Here is a 23,303-nt window from a genome sequence, read left to right on the forward strand (position 1 = left end):
ATGCATGGACAGTGCCCCCAAATGGAAGAGGCTTTCTACACACATAAATCTAAGGATGCATGGAAGAAATTGCATTTAATTCTTTCTCAGAGCATGTGCCCATACCACACACTTAACAAGCCCACACAGAAAGCATTGCCATATTCTATCAGCAAAAGTATGCATTTACAAAACAGTTTCAAACTTCAATAGACCCAGTCTTCCTGTCCTAAAAGACACTTGAAACCTATCCCAAAGTTTTCTTCACTTGCACAAAACCAAACATTTTACAGTAATATCAAAGAGACAAAGTTTTTTGAAATTTACAAAATAAATCTGAATTATTCGTGTTCTAAAATTTATTTTAATCACTGGATAGTTACAATACCTGAAACTTATTTGTTCAGGTCACCTAAGCTCAGTGTCTATGGATGAGAACTCCTCAGCTGCCAGAAAACTATTGTATTTTTCCATAGGGGGAGTTAGAAATAATTAAGAGTGCAAACAAACTTCTTGAAGTCATTTTAAACACAGTCTCCAAATCTGCCCCATGAAAGTAACTTCCAATAAAATAAAATGAAACTGCCCAAAACAGTTCTGAGAGCCAGGTGCATTTTTTTCCCTCTGTAAACTCAGCGGTCACGAAAGTGGATCCAAATCACCAAGTCACATAAGGCCACCATTACTGGCACAGATTTGGTGACACAGAAGTTAAAATCTCTGGATTCTCCAGTTTATTATGTTCTCCTGTGTCAACAAAGAAGCAGGTGCAAATCGTAAACTGTGGAGGAGTGTTAAACCCCAGGAAATTCATTACTGCCAGAGACCGCTTTGTTCAGTATGAAAATCCTGCCCCTGCATACTTACGTGAGCTTCCAACCCTAGCTACCAATTTAAGGTATTTCACATACATTGCAGACTTAAAAACATCATTTCCTTACACAAATATCATCATCTCCTCCAAGCTAAACTTCTCCACCCACAGCATGCTGCTCACAGACTGCCAGCAACTCATCCTGAGGGCTCAACGGGACACGATGCCAGCATTCAAACAACAATTTCAATACACAGATGAAACATTATTCTGAAAACTTGGGCTATGTTTTAGGCATAGTTATACTGCAGCTGTATTTCAGCTGCTGCTATTTTTCAGGGTGGATCTGCTACAGAACTTTTGTTTGAGTTTCAAGCTGGAATAGTCAGCATGTAAATACAGATACAACATTACATGGGTATATGTGCATACACACACAGAAAAAAATCACTAAATAAGAGAATCTGACACCCATAAATTATTTCAGTTTAAAAATAATTTTGTAATTTATAGGAAATTATAATTTTTAAGAAAATATTATGTAATCCAGAACTCTACATGTACAGTTTGTATTTGCAATACAGGGACAAGAGGCACATAGATAAAATACCTGCAAAGAGCCGGTAGGTTCTTTGGCCTTTAAAAATTTTACTTTTCACACCAGGAGATAGTAGCTCTGGAGGAGGAAAAAGAGACACAAAGGCAACAGTTAGCAAACTCAGAAATTCGGTTTCAAGAGAGATCAATTATTTCTAACAGAAATCAACATTAGTAGAAACAGAAAGCTCATCTAAAACGTACATAACAGCCAATTTCAGGTCCCAAGTTATGGTGCAACTGCTGTTGTCAGTGATGGCAGAATCTACAAATATTCATTCTTTAAGACATTTTAATATTAAACAGTAAGCATAATGACAAAGTATATGTCTTGCTTGATGTGGAAGTAATCATTAATTTTCTTTTTTCTTGAGCTGGTTGCCAGATGAAAAAAAAAATGCATTTAACACTGCAGACTTCAGACGCTGGATATACGCAAGTTCTCACCCTTCATAAAACCAGCAGTTCTTAAGATATCAAGACAGACCTTTATCCATCACTAGCCTGCTTTCAGGCTCTATCTTCCATAAAATGTCTATCTCCTTTCACCAGGCACTGTTTGTTACAATGATTTGCCACTTCCAAGTGAAATCTGACATAAAAATACATAGAGTAGTTTGGCAACAGCCCTAAGAATGGACACGTCCTTTATTCAGGGGTCATGCCCAGTATTTGTTCTCACCAGCCTACATCCTTACTCCTTAGGTCTGCAGGAAGCTCTCACGTGGCCAACTCAATATCTAGGATGTGACAAAGGTTGTAAGATCTTTCATCATAATGTTCTTTGCACAGCAGTGGCCCAAACCAATATACAAGCAACATGAGATTTGTCAAGACTGAATCTCAGATAGCTAAATATATTCTTTTTATGGAGGGGAGAAAAAGCACAAAAGATATTCAGCAAAATTACTACATTTCTAGGTGGCAAGACCCTCCATGGAGAAGAAATCTCGTGCACAAAGCTGGGAGTAAAGAGGAGAACTGAAAGACACTAAGGAGTTAACGTTATCCTTCCCAAAACAAGGGAAACTTCTGTTAAAGACATCTTTACCTTTACTAATTTCCAGATCAACAGGATACTCAATATTCTTGATAAGCTTCTGACATCCGCCAGTCTTCTCATACACAAACCTCTTGAGGTGTAAAACAAGGACAGGGGGGAGTTCTTCTAGTGTCACTCTTCGACTGATCTCCACCTAAAAATACAGAACAAAGATGAATTAAATAGGATTTCTGCTGACTGCTCAAAAATACTACTTTAAAAGAGGAAGAATATTTGACTTTAACTGCACTCACACAAAGAAAGAAGTCTGTATAGCACAAGATGGTTTAGAAGCCAGTTTATGACACATGAAATAAGAGACCAGTGGTGTAACTGTTCAAAAATCATTTAAAAATCAATGAGATATCTGATATTCAAGAATTGCCTTGAAAAACAAAGTGAGTTGTTAAATAAGCTATCTAAAAACAAGCACCACCATGGTGAGGAGTTAGGGAAGGTTTCAGTAATGAATGATTTTTTTTTTATTTTTTTTTTTAAAGATATACCACATCCTGTAAAGATCCTGAAGAAAATATAGAGAGAAAACTATGAGTTACCCATTATTTATTTATTAAATATTGGCTTTTTTTTTTTTTAATAGTTACAACCCAGTAACCCAAAAAGTCACTGCCTGGAAATGTAAAACTGGGCTCAGAACTGCAGAACAAAAATGCTTCCCCTTCCTAGAAATTCTGAAGTAAACAATAAAAAAATAAAAAAATTCTCCAAGTAACTGCTTCAGGCTCCTCTAAGTTTCCAGATTCAGAAAAAAGCACCTGTATCCTTTTTATGGTAAATCATCAGCATACTCCTCTCCAACAGAGGACCCAATTCTACTACAGAGAGTGGAACAGAAAATCACCAGGAAAAACTATCACTCTTCTAAGCTTGCATACTAAAACTTAAGGCTCTCAGGATACTGAAGCAAGCAGGTTTTGCAGGGTGCATCATTTCCTCAGGGATTTGAGCTGATACATTTTACAAGAAATAATTTAACATTTCAAACAGAAATAGTCTCTACAAACTGTAAAATTTCACCTACATCTCAAGGGTTCAAAATATGCCTTTCTGCATCCAAAAAACATCTAACCACTGGCAACAGTGGCAGCTTCTCTGAGTCTTAAGAGAGGGGTTTTTTTGTGCTTTTTGTTGTTTTTTTTAACCAGCAGGCCAAACAGGGCCCTGTTCTTTTCCACTCAATAAGTGCCTGCTGGCACCCACCCATCCATCTTCCAGGAATAACACGCAGAAAAAGAAGCTCTAAGGCAGACTCTGAAAGAGAAGATGTGACAAGAAATGCACACAATTCTCCTATGAACTTAGGAGAGTTTGCATATTCCATGCGTTCTAGTGTGGAACAGCTGCTGTTTTCATGGAGCAAATCTGGAGAGGCTTTACATAGAGAGAAAATATCCTTGATTCAGAAAGTTATCACTATTTGAAGATTTTCCTGGAATTGAGGCTTCTCAAATCCAAAATTTGATTCAACTTTGTGCAGAACAAACCAACCAACCCCAAATACTTCACAGGTCCAAGCCCAGACCAAGACAGAAAGATACAGAAGAGTATCAGTGCAGCGGTTTAAGCAGCTGCTGTTCTCCTCTCTCAGTCAGAGCTGGTGTTTGGGAACGTGTGCCTGCACTTCAGCTGTGCCTAAAATCTCAGCTTATCTTGCAGATCACAGCAGCATTGTGCTCTGGTGCCAGGCTGAGGAGCAGCAGCTGAGGACCCAACGCATCCTGTTACCCTGAACACCAAAAGACCTGATTTCTGGTAGAAACATCACCAGCAAAAAGTGCTTCAAACGTTTGTTTAGTGAACACTGAGTCATTCCTGAGAAAATATTTGTGTAAGCCTCAAGAAGCAGTCTGAGAACTCCAGAGAATGTGAAGGAGTGAAGACTGCTTCAAAGGAGTTTGTGGAAGGTAAGAAGGAAAAGTAAACGAGAAAAGGCTAGCTTCTTACTCAAGTCTTCACTGCTGTTACAAAATATGAACAGGTCTGCAAATAAGAAAAAAGTCACTTCAAGTTAAAAATTAAGTTTTTATATGTATTTGGTGTTGAAATGTTCAAGACGAACTGACCTGCAAGACCAGAAAGAATCAGAATGGCATACAGAGCAAGAGAATGTCATTTCTCTTTAAACACCGAAGGAAACACCTATATAAGACACCTATTTATTTTCAAACACTGCAGGAGAAACTGATGATTTCCTCCTTATATTAACACAAAATTCTTATGATTAAAAAAATAAGCTAAGAACTCATTCACACATTTGGAAGATTATTCTTGCTGACAGTATGGCTTATGCCCACAACTTGACAAGAATACAATTCAGATTTTAAAAAAATCAGAACAAAAAATAAAGAGTAATAAAATAATAGGTTGTTCGTTTTTTTAGCTTTGTCAACAGTTTCTGAGTTCCCCACATGGAAAATGAAGATGAAATGCTTCTTCACAACATGCTTTGGCTTTCAAGACTATGCAGATAGTAATTTTCAATGCACCCACTGTTTTCACTACAATTTGTAACGTAAGAACAGCTCTTCTGACTTAACTTGTTTAGAAAAAAGTCTGAAAGACACAGTGAATGCCTGCATTTCTAGGCAGCCTCTAAAATCCATGCACACCGCAGATGAATTTTTTTAGCACTATATGCTCTAAGCAGCAAGACAACAGCTCATATGGGTGATGTTTGATTTATTAACCTGCATTGCAAGTTCTCAAGGTATATGCCAGAAGTATGTTTTTCTTCCCATGTAGTATTTCTCTATTGTAATTATTACTTTTCGATATCATATTGTTTGCAAAATATTATAAGCCATCAGCAGAGATGCACAGGGGTGCAGAACTGCTGCAAGATTCTTCTTCCAAGGCTACAGCGTGCTTTCAAGCAATGCTCTGAAGAGCTGCTCCTTTTAGTAAGATTCCTGGCAATCCCCAGGAATCAGTATGTTAAGACTAGCTGAAGGCATTTTACTTATAATAGTACATATTATTATCACAGTTTACTCTGTTAAATTAATAATATACTCAAGTAAAATCTTCAGAAAACGTAATTCACAGGCAGAGTTTTGTTTAGAGTTGGTTCTCTTCCTTGAATGCCTTTCACTGTATGTATTCAGATGCATTATGTTTTACTGCTGCAAGACACCAAAAAGGTTAGCATCTTTTTTATTAACACGAGGAGCAAGAGTTCAAGAAGCTATTTGTAAACCAAGAGCTGAGTAAAAACCCTTGAAAGAAGAAGTCTTAATATTTGACTGTAAAAAGGGGTCAACAGAACACACCTCTTGCTTGGTTTTTGTGGTATAACCCTGGACAGACTCTCTTGCCACCAGACTTTCCAATGCATCCTGGACGGTGCGTATCTTGTCAGACTGGATGTCCAGTTGCAGGGTGAAGAAGGGTTGCAGCGTTGCAGATTCTTTAGAACTCTGCTGGTAAACAACAGATCTATGGAGAGAGAAAAAACTGAATGTAAAAAAGGAAAGTATTTTTCAACAGTACAGAATCTTCAATTAAGAAGAAATCACTGTCTACATTGCTAACTCAGTCGACAGTTAAACCTGAACAAAACATACAAATACTAGCTTCAATAGCTAGCATCCACTTGATTCGGCAGCTTGAATCTGCTTTAATGCATTTATAATTAGTTTCATAACTCCTTAGAGCACACTGAATGGAATTATATTTTGATTATTTTATTTATGCAAGGATTTAAACAATTCTGGATAAGCATCAGTCACTTGAAGCTTCAAGCAAAGAAGTTTTTGGCCATGCCTTTAAAAGCCTTCAACCTGGGACACATTAAAACATATTACGATCAACTTTACTGAATTCCACCTGAGCTTTCACAAGGTTCTAACTTTATTCTGAACTGAAAAGAAAAAAAAAACAACAATTATGTATTTCACAGCACAGTTAAAGTTGATTTATTTTAAGAAGTCTCAAAAATTGGGAAAAGTTTACATATATACATTTTGTAAAAACTGTAAAAACAAAGCTTTAAAATCAAGTTGAAACTATACCTAACTGCATTCCTACCCAGGCCTCTATCTTTTGCTTTTCTACTGCTGAGCACAAAAATACCTCTGCTCTATGAAACAGATACTTCTGGCAAGTATGTTAAGAAAGCCAGCTCTTATTGCAGGGAGACTTTAAAATCATCTCAGCTCACAGCAAATTACTGAAATTATGCTTTAGGAACACATGACCAGAAATGCAAAGTACTGATCCATCTCCAATTTATGTTTTGCTGTAAAAAATTACAACCAAGTCCAGATTGTGCAATTAAAACACATGATTATTTCAGTCACTTCACTGTGTCCAGTTTCATAGTCACTTTGAATTGTTTGGCTAGATCTTGCCACATGAAATACAAACTACCCTCTGTTGAGGATCAACACTTCCTTCTCCTTCCAACATTTTCAATGTCCAGACTTTGTCCGTGCACTCCTCTATGCAGAAATGGGAGACTTTTGGAAAAACCATGTTAACAACACAGGGCATGAGATAATTTTTTGTAGGGCACTCAGCTGCAGCCTTTCAGCAGTGTGGCTTGGTGAAGATTGTTTTGTGCAGTGAGATAGCTCACTCTTCAACCACATCACTGCACTAAGTGCACTCTTCCTGTTTTCCCTGAAAACTATCAAGCATGACTCAAGAATTTATTTTCTTTTGAAAGCAGCACTTTGCACTGAAAAGTCCCAGCTGTTAAAAAATGTGATTTTATACAGCTGAAGAAATAAATTGCTTATTATATTCTTAAGCTTATTCTTAATGATAGTGCCTCACAAAGCTTGAAAGCAATAAGATAATTAACACAGCCATATTCCTGTAGGCAGGTTGAAATTTCTCTCAATCATGTATGAAATGCTAACATACAGGTGTGATTACTGCCAACTCCTATCCAAAGAGCCCCTGCAATTCAGGCCAAACCCCAAAGCAGCAACACACAGTCGATGCATCTTTAGACTGGCAAATACATATCCTTCAGAGGAAAGACAGCATATGAAAAACAGCACCATGTTTATTTCACTTAACGCTTCCTCCTTGGCTATATTTAAGGACAAAACCTTCAACATGGCAAGAGCAGTGTTTCAATAAACAAACCCTGCACTGTGTAAGTCCTGCTGCTTTTGGATACGTTCCTCAGCTCCTTTTTAAGCTAACTACTATTTAGTGCAATGATCACTAGAAAACTGCTACCAAATCCATGTATTAAAGATTCAATTACTAATATGGATGATATTCTGAAAAGACAATACCAAGGAAAAGCTCTTTCTTATTTTAGTTACCAGGACTGAAATGGCAGTTTCTTCAAAAATGTTATGCATTTGACAGCAAAATCTTTATTGGACTTTGGTTTTCCATTGTGGATGCCCCATCCCTGCAGGCATTCAAGGCCAGGCTGGATGCGGCTCTGGGCAGCCAGCTCTGCTGGTTGGTGACCCTGCACATAGCAGGGGGTTGGAACTGGATGAGCACTGTGCTCCTTTTTAACCCTGGCCATTCTATGATCAATTACTTAGTAGAATAGTTAGAAATTTCTATTGGTCACAGGAAAATACATTGCTGTCAATCTCACATACTGCAAGAGCTCTGCAGTCAGCAGTATTGTTTCAGGGTACATATATTTTTTTTTTTCCTAATGAAAACAGGCACTGCTCTCCTACTATATATGTTTTTTCTTTTACAAGTACTATTCATGGAAATATTTAGCAGGCCTCTAACTGGTTTGTGAACTAGTTTGTATAACATATCTCAAATTCACACAAGCTGAGAAAGCAAAAAGGACTCTGCATACTAACAAATCAGATCCTGACAGAACTGTGCATCACACTTACACCTCACGCTGCTATAAAAAATAAATTCTTTAAACCATTACACCCTGATAGGCATCTAACAGTCAAACGTAGACCCAAGGAGTGCTTAAAGTCACCCAGGCAGAAGGTGCCAATCCACACATTTTCCATTCCAGGCTTTTTCCATTTCGTCCCTTCCAATTTCTGATGCTTTCATTTGGTAGATTTCTACCAACATTTCTGCATTCAACCCTTCCTATCTCCACCCTCAGCCTCAGCAGAGGAAGCTTTCCAGCATCACAGCAGGAGATACTGTTTCTGCCGCAAATGGTGTGACCTAGTTTGGAGGCTAAATAAAATGGGTGTGGTGGAAGCAGACAACAGATGTTGCAGTGGTGGACTGTGTGGTTCTGTTGCTCATTGCAAGTTTTTGCCTTTTTCAGTATTACATTATTTGTTCTGGATTTCTGCAGAAGACAACATTCTCTACATCTTCCGAGTTTAATGGAATCATACATAGATGAAGATTCCAATCGTGATAAAAAAAATACCATAAGTGTTAACAATACCTTGGGTGCATGAAGATACCATCAATGTGGAATTGCAATACATAAAAAATTGGCAGGCAACCATTTCACGGAAAATATCATTTTATTTGCCAGCTGTCTGACTCAAATCCCTAAGGAAAAATTTCAGTGCGTTTCGTAGTCAGAAGGTATGAGCCCACATTATTCACACCTCTCAACTGAATATCTGGCAACACAGGGAGTCAAACACCAGCAATTAAGCGTCTGCCTCCAATTTAAAAATAATTCTTCAAGTCTAGCATTTTTGTTTTGGAATATGCTTTTAGTTATGTGTTTACATTGCTTTCGTATTAAATTATACATTTCTCCAAGCAAGTAATGAGGCATCCCTTTCAAAAAGTACTCTTTCACTATCTACCTTCTGCCTTCCTCTGGAAACAGGCCTGAAGGTAAGCAAAGGCCCACATTCTTTTCATTCCTGTACCATCTTGTAGAGATTTACATTTTTCCAAACTTCTCTGGCCTTTAACATTTTATTTATTAACTATTATATGTAACTTCTGTTCTTCTGGGAAGCACATGTGTTTAAACAACCACAAGTTAACTATTTCTTATTATTTAAATTCTTTTCCGGACGGGGTTTAACTCTCAGCTAATCTCACTATCCATGGAGTGTGGTCACAAGAATTTGTATACAATTTTTTTGGAACTCTTTAAATGTTAATATCCACATACAAAGCATACATTTCAAACTCCACCTCAATACAATTCAGGAGTTTTGTTCACTAAACTGATGCAGACTCTATAGTAATTGAAAGAATCTTTTGAATCAATTTTTTTTTTATTATTCTAATTATCCCTATCTTTGATTCACTTGCTAACAAATGCTTCACAGTAGAAATGTTCATCTGTCAAGCCTGAAGAAATTGTTTTCATCCATTGTGAAAAACAGAGCAAGAAAAGCAGAGGAAGAAATTATCTGCAAAGGCAAAGCAAGCTACAGTCTCAACAAGTTTTTAATAAGATACTACCTTATGTGACCACCAAAAATATCAGTTATTGGAGTCTGAACAAAGTCAGCCTGTCGAGTGACTGAGGATTTGTTGCGAGGTCCCACTTGCTCCCATTCATCCTCACTGCCTTCTCCTTGCTCATCTTGCTCCTCTTCCTCGTGAACAGCCTGAACCTCAGGGCCATTGGAAACGGAGAGTTCTTAAAGTGAAGAAAAATAGTTTTGTGTTTATTTTCTTTTCAAATAAAACATGCAAACCGATACAGAACTTAAAAGAAAAATATATATTAATTATTTTCAGAAGATAAAACTTTTCCAGAGATTACCCAGATTTCATAGGCCATAGATTTGAAAACGTAAATGAGAATGAATATATTCCTGGCCCTCTCACATCTGGGCATATCCAAGCATCAACAGAATGCAGCTCACTAATGACTGCATGTAAACAGATGCAGTTTTCTAATAAAGTTTCATATATTTTTAGTTATAAGTTTATGGAGTAGAAAAATAGAAAGTGAAGTGTTACTCTGGAAGCATAATTATGGCATTATTAAATACAACTCCTTTTCTGCACAGATATTTTACAGAGAACCCAAGGCTTAGCAAATATTATCTTTTCAAGTGCCAAAGTCAGGAGGCTAAAGAAGGTTTAGCACACAGCCAGAGAACAAAATACTGAATGATCATTTTATATCATTAAAAATTTCTACCCTGCTGAAGAGAAATTGGTAACTGGTGACCTGAACTCTGCACTTGGCTAAGGCTAACTGTGTTTTGTTTCACTTTTAAACGGGGACTCAAACATAAAGCCTCTGGAAAATAAAATGGTGTTTTAGACTACATACAAATCCAACACTTATTTCAAAGAAAACTTTTCTCCATCTTTGTCAGTAAGGCTTTTGAAATCATTTACTATGCTGTGTTGAATTAGCCATTAGTCTAGAGTCTCTACTTTCAAAAAGAGATCTTCTTCAACAGTGGTAAAACGCATTTCTATTTTCAAATCTACCATGGAGAGAGCCAAATCCCCAGTGAACAATTTTAATATCAAAATGAAGCCTTGAAAATATGGCATTCCATCCCTACCTCAACATCCACTCTAAAAACTTTTCTATATTACATAATTAACATAAAAATAGCGGAAACATTTTTACAGACAAATACTTGAATGAAATACAATTTGCAACAAAGAAAACTAACTTTCATTGTGTGGAGAGAGAAGTTTCTTTAGGGTCAGCATTTCTTCATGTAGTCCATTGAGAATAAATCCCAAGTATTCTTCAGCATCCTCTTGCCTGCCCTGAATAAAATGTTTCTTCAGTAATTGAAAGCATTGAAAATGCCATATAATGTAAAAGCAGATGAGACATTCAACTCCTGGCTTCCCTATTGATTTGGCAAGCTTAAAACACTGTAACCTAAGTAGCTTATATGAAAGTCAAAGAACATTTAAGTTTTACTATAATATCTGTTCATTCCTACTTCAAACAAAACCCAACGTGAGTTAGTAACCTACCAGGACAGTAAATACTTAATAAATGTAAGCAAGTTCATATTTGTGCAACTTCCTTTGGAATGAACACCAACAGCTGCAATCAAGCCGAAACTAAAAGACATTTTGGGTCATTATCTGTCATCCAAATTGAAACTAAACTTTAAGCAGTGTCTTAGCAGACCTCCAACCACCCCATGCTGAAAGCCAAGCATACAACTGCACATTGCTAAAATAAAAACCAATGTTATCTCCTCTACAAAAATAGAGGTTGTCCTGTTCCCCTTTTCTTACAATTCTGATACACCAAACTGTGCAACTTATCTGATAAACACCTTCATACAATGTACGACCTGTGGTAGTCCAGTATAATTACAATGAACTGCCAACTGGTTCATTTTAGAGATACTTTGGCACAGAAACTGATGTATGGCTTTTGCATTGTTCTAACGACAGCAACTGTCTTGTGATGCAACTACAGAAGTCAAAGATTGTGAAGTCACACCTTCTCTGACAGACTTGACTTGATAACCGTCAGAAGTCTATAGATATACGTAGGTTCAAAGGCAGCTCCTGGTCGGATGTCCCTCACAATTTTATCACCTAAAGCTGCAAGATAAAGAGAAGTACATATAAGTAGCAGCAGATAGAAGCTTTACTACATTCTGCTAGTGATGTGTGAAATAAACATCACAGATTTTGGAACCCAATATCATCTTTTATAAACAGTTTTATTACAGTTTCAGCCAAGTAACTCAAGTTCAGGATCCTTAAGACACAACTCCTGTGCACAACACTTTTCAGAAAGCAGCATTCTGCACTGACTTACTCATGGTCTGGAAAACTCAAAACTCTCTTTTTATATTCAACACTATGAAGATCACAAGAGTATCTATAACATCACACACACACACACACAAAATAGTTCTCCTATGCATGTTTTTTCTATTTAGTTCTTTTGCTTTAAAGTGTTTATAATTTAATGGCTCACTTTTCCTTCCTGCAAGAAGAAAAAAAACGACAAAAAAACCCAACCAAGAAACACTATGACCCGTTTGACATAAAAGTTCAACCTAATGGCAATAAAATGCATCAGAAAAAATACTTGAACACTAAAACACAATTAAAATGACCTAGAAGTAAAGTAAGTTGCATAAGACAGTAAGATTTGTTTTACAGAAACAAAACTTTAAAACAACAAACCACAGAAATGTCTGAACTGTTTGGAAATCACTGGAGCAACCAAGTCCTCATGGCATTTTCTTATAATGTTACATAAACACATTCCTGAAACTGATTTTTATTTCTATAAGTTTGCAATGTAACAGATTTGGTTTAGAGACAAAAGAATGAAACTTCTAAGAATGTACTTACATTGAAAAATACTCTATTCCTCACTATTTAACTGTCACTGGCCTTAAACATATATTATCAAGAATGATATACTTTCAAAGTTTTCATACTGCTATAGTACACACTTAGAATGCAGAAGAATTAAAAGGCATTGTCTGCAGGCATTCCCTAACTGCTGAAGAGATTTACTCTGGTCCTTCCTTCTTCTGAAGTCATGTGAGTGTTGAATAGTTAAGAAAACACAATTGAGCAAGCTGTTAAACAAAACAGCTGGAAATGCATGAAGAAGGAAATGGAATAAACACAGTGAATACCAAACAATTTTGTTAGGAAGGATATGTTCTCAGAAGACAGGCTAACAATCAAACAAACCCTTAAATAAAGCCCTATTCTTACTGTGCTTGCACACTGGGCCAAACGCACGGCCTAACACACATGATTTCTTTATACAAAGCACCAATAAAGAAAAACAAGCCACTGGCAGGAAACTAAATGTAAACTGAAAGATAGCAAGAAAACCTGAAGGGTTGAAGACCCACAAGGGGGATCAAGCATCAGCATTTAAAGGTCTGAAGTACACCACACAGCATGGATCTCTACCCCAATACTTTCCAATTGTGTTTTTAAGACCTTTTTTTCCCCCCTCCTCCCACTCACCTTGTTTTGCTTTAGGAGGTACAGGCATATTAGTGAACTCATTCATTAAACGAACACTGAAACAGAACGGAAGGAACAACTACACATGAGCAGCATGTTAAGACTCAAAGGGAAAAATCATAAGATTAGATCATTTTTATTACTGACAGCCAAAAATCCTAGACTACCAATACAGAAATCCAAATAAAGTTCAGACGAAAACTAACCAGACCATTGCTAACATGCTGAGATGGGAAACCAGTTCTCACAGCTCACTTTTGCACACAGAACACTAATTAAAAACTATACTAAAGCAAAAGGAAGTATCTGCCTTCACAACTCACACATAAAATACTAAGTTCATTATGAAAGCCAGCTGTCATTAAAAAAAAAAAGTCTTCTGTATGTATAAATAGCATTCATCAACTACAGTAAGCAATAATTTCTTAAATAATTCTTAATGAGCTTAATCAGATCACAGATTTTGTTTTAAAGAAGGAGCTACTTACAAACTGTCTATCATTGGTGTTGACGTACACGGCCGCTGTGATTTTGAATACATTGGAATGGACTTCATTAAATGATACATTGGAGGGCAAGCAACCAAGGCTTGCAGGGTCTATGCGGTGTCATTAAGGAAAGATTCAGAAAGCAACCTGCGTATCAACCAAATCACATTCAAGTAATATTAAAGATTATATGCAAACTTAATTCTTAATCCATTAACTACAGTGGAAACACTGGATGGTGAAATACTTCACAGTGAAGACGACTGCAACAGCTGCAGGGAACCCTGGATGCTCGGCTCAGTGATCCAACAAACCCCTGGACTTTGCAGATGCTGACATTAAACACCTGAACAGTAGCACAGCATGTGAAGACAAAGGCTTTTCTAGAAAGCTTACCAGATCCAACCAGGAAAAAAAGTAGAAAAATTAAGCACATTATATATTTATATATTCATTTTCCCAAGGTAAGGATACAGCATTGATGTAGCACCAGTTTCCTTTGTTGATCAGCCCTCGAGGTTGCAAAGACACTGGTTTATGCACTAGTTTTACATTTTCCAGTAATTCTGCAGAATAAGAAACGGTACATTTAGCATCAATTAAATGCACATGCTAGCAATCAAAAACAAACATTTGCTGAGGCATTACAAAATAATACACATCAGTCAACAAGATTCCCAAAAACTTTAGCAAGTAAAGCTGATATGGAAACATTGGCTTACAGATTTCAGTAGACATTAGCTTATGGCACAAATATCTTAAGTGTAAACAGCACAGACAGGTATTAGCACACTTTTCTGAACAGTGTTTTATTTACTGCTTCTCAGACTGACAGGATTATACGATAATATAATTCTCACTGTTTTCACACATTTGAATAGATCAGCAATGCAAGTTTAAAAATGAGAAATCACAGCACCTAAGTTTAAGTCTGTCGCAGTTATGAAGTGGAAAGCAACCAGGGGAGCTTTTCCTAGAAGTCTGACCTGTTGTTTGGGTACTTAAATAGAACTTGTTCAAGGAAAATATTGGATTTGGCACATTTAAAGTTTGGGAAAGATGGACAAGCAGCATGTGCAACTACACATACACACACAAAAAAATAATCACAGCAATTCCCTACTGGGAGGATTATTTGGTTTTATAATAAACACAAGGGCTTCTAAAGTTTTTCAGCCAGAGGGTGGTGAGGCACTGGCACAGGTTGCCCAAGGAGGCTGTGGATGCCCCATCCCTGCAGGCATTCAAGGCCAGGCTGGATGTGGCTCTGGGCAGCCTGGGCTGCTGGTTGGTGACCTGCACACAGCAGGGGGTTGGAGTTGGACGATCACTGTGGGCCTTTGCAACCCAGGCCATGCTGTGATTCTAAAGCCATCCTGCTACACACCGCACGGTGGTCCCTGCTGACAGTAATTCTGATTAAAACCAGAAGACAGATCTCAGTGCTCTGTTATACATGGAACCTGGCACCTGAAAGGGCACACAGCACAGCTACAGATGAAAACTCTTCCACATTGAGACACATTTGCCATGAAGTTGTTAACACTCAAGTTTTTCAGAATACACTACTAATGCAGCAAAGTTTTAAATATCTTGTCCACACCATTAAATCTTCTTAATATAACTAATCACTGTTTAAAATAAAGACAAAGACAGCGAATATAACTCTTACTTAACATCAACCAATAGCTTTGCAGGTTAAATGTATCTTTCCCCATCTCCTGTCACATCGAATAAAAATATTACCATGATTTTAGCATCCTCTTGTGGTCATAAAACTAAACAATGTCTAAAGCAACTGCAGTGAGTTTTCTTTCAACACAAAGATGTTTGTTTTTCATGATTACATTCCATACCACATTTTCATACCACATCTAAAATTAGGCAGTAATATTTACAAGAGCATCATAAAAAGGCAAAATACACTTACAATCACGAGAAAAGTCTCTTAAAGTGTCAGGACTGACTATAAAGCACACATCACTAACCAGAAGGAATTCACATCCCTTTTGTTGGTACGTAATTATGAAACATGGCTTTGGTTTGAAAACAGACCTAAAACAATGTTTCCATGTTTACTGTAGCACTGAATCTTTGTGACAAATGAAGCAATTCTTGCCTTATTTGCTGCAGTCTTGGGAAAGCAATGAATCACTGCAGCCTTCACAAATTTCTTTCAGATATTTGACGTTAGAGCCATAGTCAGTCCTACGGTCTCTTCTGAAACAAATAAATCCTAATTTCCCATGCTTGCTGAAACAACACGGTTTTTGAATGTTACTTCTCTCCACCACAGTTGCATCTCCCTGCAGAACTAAAGCCTGAGGAGGTGCCAACTTCTTCAAGTCCCCAGCAGTAACAACAGAGTTCTAAGAGCCATCTTCAATCTTTCCTACATGAGCTAGTATTAACACAAACTGGAAATATCATTTAGCCTTCTTCAACTTTACTAGGGACAAAGAGTATGAACTCTCTAGAATTTACAGATCCTCTTACTCCCTGCTACTATTCCCAACTACTTTTCCTTCATACTGTCTGCATGCACTTGATTTCTGTTCTAACACATCCTTCCACACTTATCTTTATTGGATTTTACCTCCTAATTTAAAAGCACTCCAGATTTATTCAAGATTTAATGTTTGTGTTCCTCATGTGAAATTCTGCCTGAAGCAAAACAAACTTTATATGCACTGTTGATTCCATCACCTACACAACAGAAGCACTGCAAGGAAACAGGACTTCAAATATCTTTTTAGATTCCCTCACTGAATTTTCCTGCATTTTCAGTTAAGTGACCATCCCTTGACTCCTTGCCAGATGCACACACAGCACATCTCAGCCACTTACTAAAACTGAGTAACATGAAGCCTATTCAAGTATTTTACCTACTAGCCCTGATTCTCACCTCTTTATCCTGTGAGCTTTCATTCACATTTGAGGATTAAGAAGCCACAGGCTTCTGCAGGCTGAATGAAATAGCAGCAAATTAATTTCAAGGTGCCTGTGAACCATTAATCCCCATGTAATCACTGGTGAAATTAATCTGTCTGTGGAAAAGACATTTTTGTTCTTGTCTCAAGCACCTGTTCTCAAATAAAAGCTGTACAGAAGGGCCTCAGAGCTCCAGCAGAAGACCTGCTCCTTTTGCTTGTTGAACTCAATTCATATCTGATTTGTACTTCTTTATGTATAAGCAAAGCACTTGATGTACTTCTTCCCAAGCAATTCTAACATTTAAAAAAAAAGAAGAAAATGAAGAAACTCCCCTCTTTCCACTGAGCAAGGCACTGTATACATGGAACACAGATCGTCAAGGAACCATTTTAAAGTGAAATCAGGTGCATGTGATCTAGAGTGTAACTCCTACCTAAATTAACCATGATGAGAAGATGGATTCCTTTCCACTGAGAAAGGATTGATAATCATATTATTCCTCTTCATCAGTGAAGGTGTAAAAGAAAACTGCATGGGAATACTGCTATGTCAATATACTAGAGACAAAAGAAAAGGCACTGCTCCCACCTGGTGGCAAAAAACTGTACAGAAACAGTCAATGTCTACAATGCTAAAGCTGCAGCAGCCCAGACAAGCCTACAACTGTGGTAGGCAGTTCTACTGTTATGGTTGCCACAAAACAGTCTTAAAATTCATCACCATCTGACAGCTGAAGTTTCTGAAAGCACGAAGTACTCTGCACGCTCAGGTTCTTACAAACCACCATACTTTGATACAGTCAACTGTGTTTGTGACACCCAAGTGAAAGAGACACAGAATTAGCTTTCCCCTCAATAGACAGTCATAAGCTGTGAAACCACTACTGAGTGAACAAGTGGATGAGAGGCAGGTACATGCTGCAGGCTGTTCTGAACAGAAATCTCCCCATCAGCTTCCAGTTGCAGTAGAAGAATGAGCTTCATCTTGATGTTGTCACATGTGAGCTGCTGCTGTGCTTGTAAATTAACTTCTGGCACAAATCAGTGGGATTTCACACAAGGTTTTCCACATGGACTATTTCACAATTTCTAAATAATTTTTTTTTTTGTGTAGTGACAAAACACAATTAACAGGCTATTTTTCTTCATATTTTTGCAGTTTCAGTTAGAAAACAATCACATTCAAGTTCTAGTATTTCTCATAACAACCACAGACAATACCAAGAGTCCAAGCCTTTATATCACATAATCTTTCTAAACGCACCCTTTGGACAGTTTCTTATGATTACCCTTTTAATAGACCACGATAACACTGTTTCTGAATAAAATAATATACTTTCAAATGGTTAAAGACAATTCCTCAATATTTGGAAGATGGATCATTCCAATAGCACGTCAATAAACCCAATGACTGTCTCCTGAATTGGAATTTTTGAAGCAGAACCTTCAAAATGCCAGCCATCACTTATGCTACTGTAAGCAAGCAAGAATTTCAGCTACTTTGGAATAAATACATTAACACATTTTGCTGCAAGGCATTATACACGATCTGCACTGGGTAATATGACACAAGCTTTTCTAACACGCCCTCCCTGCTACAATATCACACAGCTGGATGAAACTAGTCTGTTGTTTTAGAAATCACAGATCATTTAAACACACTGTTTGAAAAGCAGCAGTATTTTTACTGCACCTGGCTCAAATGATAACACCTTGCAATATTTACTAAGGTAAACAGCTCATTTAAAGTTACACCTGCCATAGCTGCATTCTAACAGTCACTCTAAGAACCTTCCCTATCAATACTGTACACTCCTGTTCACAAGCAAAGTTAATAGTACTCTTCTAACTGTAACATCCACTCGTGTGTAATAACTATACCTGCAATCTTTATGGCTACAGGATCCTCTGAAACTGGAACAGGCCCCTCTTTGACTTCAACCTGTTTTTCAGGGACCAGAGTAGATGTGGCAGGAGGGGTATACTTAGTCTCAACATAGACCACAGATGTGGAAGCAGAGGGCTTGGAATTGTGAAAAAGACTAGCCCACGACTTCGCAGGCTGATTAACAGGGACTGATCCTGCAACCGTGGCTGTTGCCTCAGTAGTAGGTGAAGCTTCCTCAGGCTTAGCTTGGTCTGAGTCAGTGCTTTCCACAGTGTGCAATTCTACCCCATTGGCAGCTGTGTCCTCACCAGAGGATTCAAGTGTTTGTCCATTAGTAACGCCATGACTTTCAGTAGTATCAGTACCAGCATAAGGCTGTACAACAGCTGTCCTTAAAGGGCTATCTCTGCCAGTCTCTGAGGGGATGCAAAACTGTTCAGAATTAGTAACCCTGCATACCTCAGGCTGCCCTGCAGTCCTGGTATTGTCTAGTGCGCTAGAAACAGAATCATCAGAAACAGCTTCGTGAACGAAGTCCACAGAATTGTCCGGGCTGTTGCAAGTCCTTGGGGTGGCCAGAGAGGGGATGTCCCCCGTCAGTTCCGTATCCTCAGTGCTGATACTGTTAAGTCCCGAGGAATTTGCGTGGCCATTTACAAGAGCTTCTGTGGGAGCCATGCCATCACTGACATCTTCCAAATAACTGTAGTATCCAGGGGGTCTTTTTTTCTTCTTTTTACGCTCCCTCTGTCCAAGGCCTCCAGACAAGCCGTCGTTTTCAGCATTAGAACCACTATCCAGAGTGAGGGTTGGGTCAGAGAACTGGCAGTCAATTGAGTTGTAGTTTGTTTCACCCAGGCTGTCATCAGGGGTTTTCTGAGCAGGTGCACAACTGAGAATGAATTCTGGAGCCTGAGGATTCAGAGTGCTTGAAATACTGTAGTCGGTGTTGTTTAGGACAGAAGATTCCGTTTCAATAACTTCATTAACACCAAATTCAATTCTCTGATATTCCTCCCCTGAATAAAAGAAAGTAAACCTGAGTTACTGAATGATATCCATCAAAAAACCACCAAAAAAAAAAAAAAAATCAAGAAAAAAATATATTTTCCTGCAACTCAGAAAACAAGCAACCCTCTCTCCAACAACAACCATTCTTATTCTTTGCATCAAGCCTAAAGTCCATTTCCAAAACATCATTTTCCTGAAATCTATGGAGCATTTCTTAAGCAGTTTGTGATTTTCAAAACTGCTGCACTGTTTGTGCAAGGAGCACCTGTTAAACTGACCCATTAAGAGCAACTTAAACCCAATGACATTAGAAATATTCTGAATTAAACTAGTTACTGAACAAGTTCGTACAGAATACAGTGCAATATTTAACCCCACATTTCTTCCAAAGTCAGCTTTTTCCACAGAAACCTAGAAAGCACAAGCCTTTGAAAGCTATCTCACATTTTTTCTTTTCCCTGGCATGTAAAGATTTATTATAACCATCACTAATTGAAAAATACTTTTAATTGTATGGAAACGATGTGCTTGCAGCTTTTTGAACTCTCTGCTCATCAATAATTTACCACGTTTTATGACAGCCAAATCCACAGCTAAGACATTGTGATGTATTTCTCACCTTAAGATCAGTCTCATATAACAGATAAACCCCACTGTAAGTCAACATTCAACTCATATGTACAGCCTGTGCTGAAAAACCAGTGGGTTGCATTTTATGAATTCATCCTGACATCTTCTTTAAAGAAATGAGACAAATACTCCCATAGTAAGCTGCAATATCACTGCATATTGTCAGTCACAAAGCATCACAATTTCATGGAATTCAGTTTTACAATGCACGTGCTCCAGCTACTGCCTAACTTATTTATAACTACTTCCATGAAGAGATAAAATTAATGAAATTTTGGCATCTCAGAATTGTTAAAGGTAAGTCCACACCGTAGTGCTTGCTGGTCATTTAGTTTTGCAGGTCTTTCTATGATACAAAGGTCGCTGTTTCAAGGACGTTTTTACATCCTATGTTCCCTCAAAAGATGTGAAGCTAAAAGGCACACCTCCAACTTCTAAGACTGTTATCTAAGGCTGTTATCTGTTATCCTCCTATGGAAGGACAGTGTCTAGAGAATATTTTGATACATAACTGTCAACAAAACTGTTCCAAAAGCTTTCAAGTGAAATCTAGAGAAATCATCTGGGAAAAATATTAACCAGAAAAAAAAAAAAAGTGAAATGCACAGCTTTATATAACACCAAATGAAGAGTAACACACATTCAACGTGTGCTGAGGTCCGATGCATGCAATAACAATACTACAAATTAACAAACAAACAAAAAAAATCAAGTAATAATAAACATTTTACATGATCAATATCTCACACAATTTCCAAATATAATTTCATGCCAATATAAAAACGTAAATACAGATGTTAAATGCTTTTCTCTCAATGCTTTATTTAACCAAATGAGAAGTAAACACATCTGATGTCTCAATCTTGCTGCCAGTTAGACTGAAGGAAACTTGAAAAGAGAGAGAAAAGTCTCTCATCATAATGGTTTGATTACTTTCCTACAGGGTGCTAACAAGAGCCTGAACTTCAGACCTGCTCAGCCCTCCCCACACACCTCAGTGAATGCATTTTCCAACACCACGCCTGCCAAGCCACCTTTCACCAATTAATTCTGCAGTCACTGCCTGTCACCAGAAGAGAGGGCTCAATTCTCTCTAAAATCAGCGGCTCAGAGGCAGGGAGGTGGGAAGATGCTGCTGATATCCACCTGAGAGGGAAGGGCTGGGAGATCTCAGGCATCACCTCACTCTGCTCAGCAGCAGCACTAACTGGCTCACCAGGGTTGTGCACAGGGTGACTGCTCACAACCAGTCACTGCTTTGTCTGCTTGCAAATGCAGGGCATAGGTTTTAAGGGACACTATTGCAGATTAGTTCATCTGCTTCTGTAGTAACTTGTTAGCTCACATATAAACTGAGAGCTAGTTCTCCACCTCTGGTGACGTGTAATATTCAACGATGGTAAGAACGAATGGCTGCACATTTCAAATTCCTACCAATTTCAAATGATCTGGAACTTGTTTCTTCTTCATAAATCTCAGTTTAAAAAAAAAATAACAATAATTGCTTTGAAAGAAAGACAGGGGTTTCCTTTTGTGAGTTAACTCTACCACAGCCCAAAGTGAGAGGTCTCAGGTATATCCTCCTCGCCAGCTCCTCCTGTAAGCTTCCATACCTGCGCTGCACAAAACTAACCTGGTGAAAAATAGTCCAAGAGGGTATTTTCTTCTGTTCTGGTGGACTAATCAGCTTACCATGGACTAGACAATCACAAGAGCCAACCCAGGGCAAGAAGAGAGCAGAAAACAAAATATGGCTTATCACTGAGCAGGAGGTTAATTTAGCTGAAGGCACAACATGAACTCCATTGGACAAAATCTAGCCAAGAGCACAACTGATATTCCAGCATTAAATACAAATTAGGAGATCGCAAGCAAGGAATTTAACTTCACACCTTACAGCAGGAATTAAATAATAAGCAGCAATAGCTACCCTACAGTTAGTCTACAGGCTGCCTGGCAGAAGCTCATTTGCCAAAAGATCATGTGAAACTCCTCTGAAAAATGAGGTGATTTTTTTCTATTTGTTTTGATTTTCCACTTGGCTTCTGGGCAATTTTGTTTCAATCTAGTTCACAATACAATTGGAGAATGGACTGAAACAGATGCGTCTGTCAGGAACAACATGACAGCATATTGAAACAAGTATCAACAAACGCTTCCAGGACAAAGTCTATGTACAATAACCAAAGCTGTGAACACTTAGTACTAATTAGTCTGAATATTAGAGCTTCAGCTGTGATTCGATTATTCCTAGTAAGTATTAACAAGTCTTCTAATTATGTAATAAAATTAAATGCTGAGATAAGTAGAAAAAATTAGGCTATGGAGTGACAACGTGGTCAGTACGTGTCGTCTCAATGTAATTACAAATATTCTGCATAAGCACAGCATTCCATTTTAGTTGCCACAGTTTCTTCTGCAGCCACCACAGCGATAACATACATGCACAATACAGTGCAAGCCCATTAAAGACACTTCTCAAGCAAAACCTAATTCACTGTCATTACCTAATCTCAAGGTTGGGAGGGACTCTCTCAGGATCTAGGAATGATCTGAAAAACATTTGTACAAACCAACTTTCTGTACAGCTTGTTAACATCAAAATCTATGGCTTAAATCCATAGTTAGACAAAGCAGGGTAAAAGAACTGGGTACCCCTGCCACCAGTACCAGTTTGGACCACCATAAAGCCCTTTTAATGAACTTGTCAAACTCCTATTTAAAATTACTTGGGATCCTAAAACTAGTCTTACACTACATATAAAGCTGCCTGATTTCCAGTAGTGCTTTCAAGCAGGGCCTCTTGTCCCTTTTATAACTATCTTATTTGCTTTTAAATGCAAGGCCAAAGTTGCTAAGCATAATACCTCATTCTTAAATACGTGCATTTGGGTCTCTGTAAGTACTTCTGAGAAATGTCCAGTTAAACATCTGGATTAAATGGAAGAAGATCTAGATGACATTTGTGTCATTCTCATTATGTCTGGGTAAATCCCAGCTTCCCTTATGTTCCCTAAGGTTCACAAAACAAACTCCAGTAGTTCCTTCTGTACAAGTTCACCAGCAAGACCAG

At 37.9% G+C, this 23,303-nt stretch overlaps 1 protein-coding gene across 1 annotated transcript in view; it reads right to left on the minus strand.

Moving 5' to 3' along the window:
• The window catches only part of USP10 (ubiquitin specific peptidase 10), a 44,232-nt gene that overhangs the window by 2,118 nt on the left and 18,811 nt on the right, over nucleotides 1-23,303 (minus strand). Inside the window, exons 4-13 of the mRNA XM_052686777.1 lie at nucleotides 18,583-19,608; nucleotides 14,243-14,334; nucleotides 13,769-13,878; nucleotides 13,281-13,336; nucleotides 11,776-11,879; nucleotides 10,979-11,078; nucleotides 9,798-9,978; nucleotides 5,723-5,888; nucleotides 2,442-2,586; nucleotides 1,404-1,469 (exon numbers count right to left, since the gene is read on the minus strand). Of these exons, the coding sequence (XP_052542737.1) occupies nucleotides 1,404-1,469; nucleotides 2,442-2,586; nucleotides 5,723-5,888; nucleotides 9,798-9,978; nucleotides 10,979-11,078; nucleotides 11,776-11,879; nucleotides 13,281-13,336; nucleotides 13,769-13,878; nucleotides 14,243-14,334; nucleotides 18,583-19,608 (2,046 nt within the window). The remainder of the gene's footprint in view (nucleotides 1-1,403; nucleotides 1,470-2,441; nucleotides 2,587-5,722; nucleotides 5,889-9,797; nucleotides 9,979-10,978; nucleotides 11,079-11,775; nucleotides 11,880-13,280; nucleotides 13,337-13,768; nucleotides 13,879-14,242; nucleotides 14,335-18,582; nucleotides 19,609-23,303) is intronic.

The sequence above is a fragment of the Tympanuchus pallidicinctus genome, unplaced genomic scaffold (genome assembly GCF_026119805.1).
Source record: "Tympanuchus pallidicinctus isolate F22 unplaced genomic scaffold, pur_lepc_1.0 scaffold22, whole genome shotgun sequence".
Classification (NCBI taxonomy): Eukaryota; Metazoa; Chordata; class Aves; order Galliformes; family Phasianidae; genus Tympanuchus; species Tympanuchus pallidicinctus.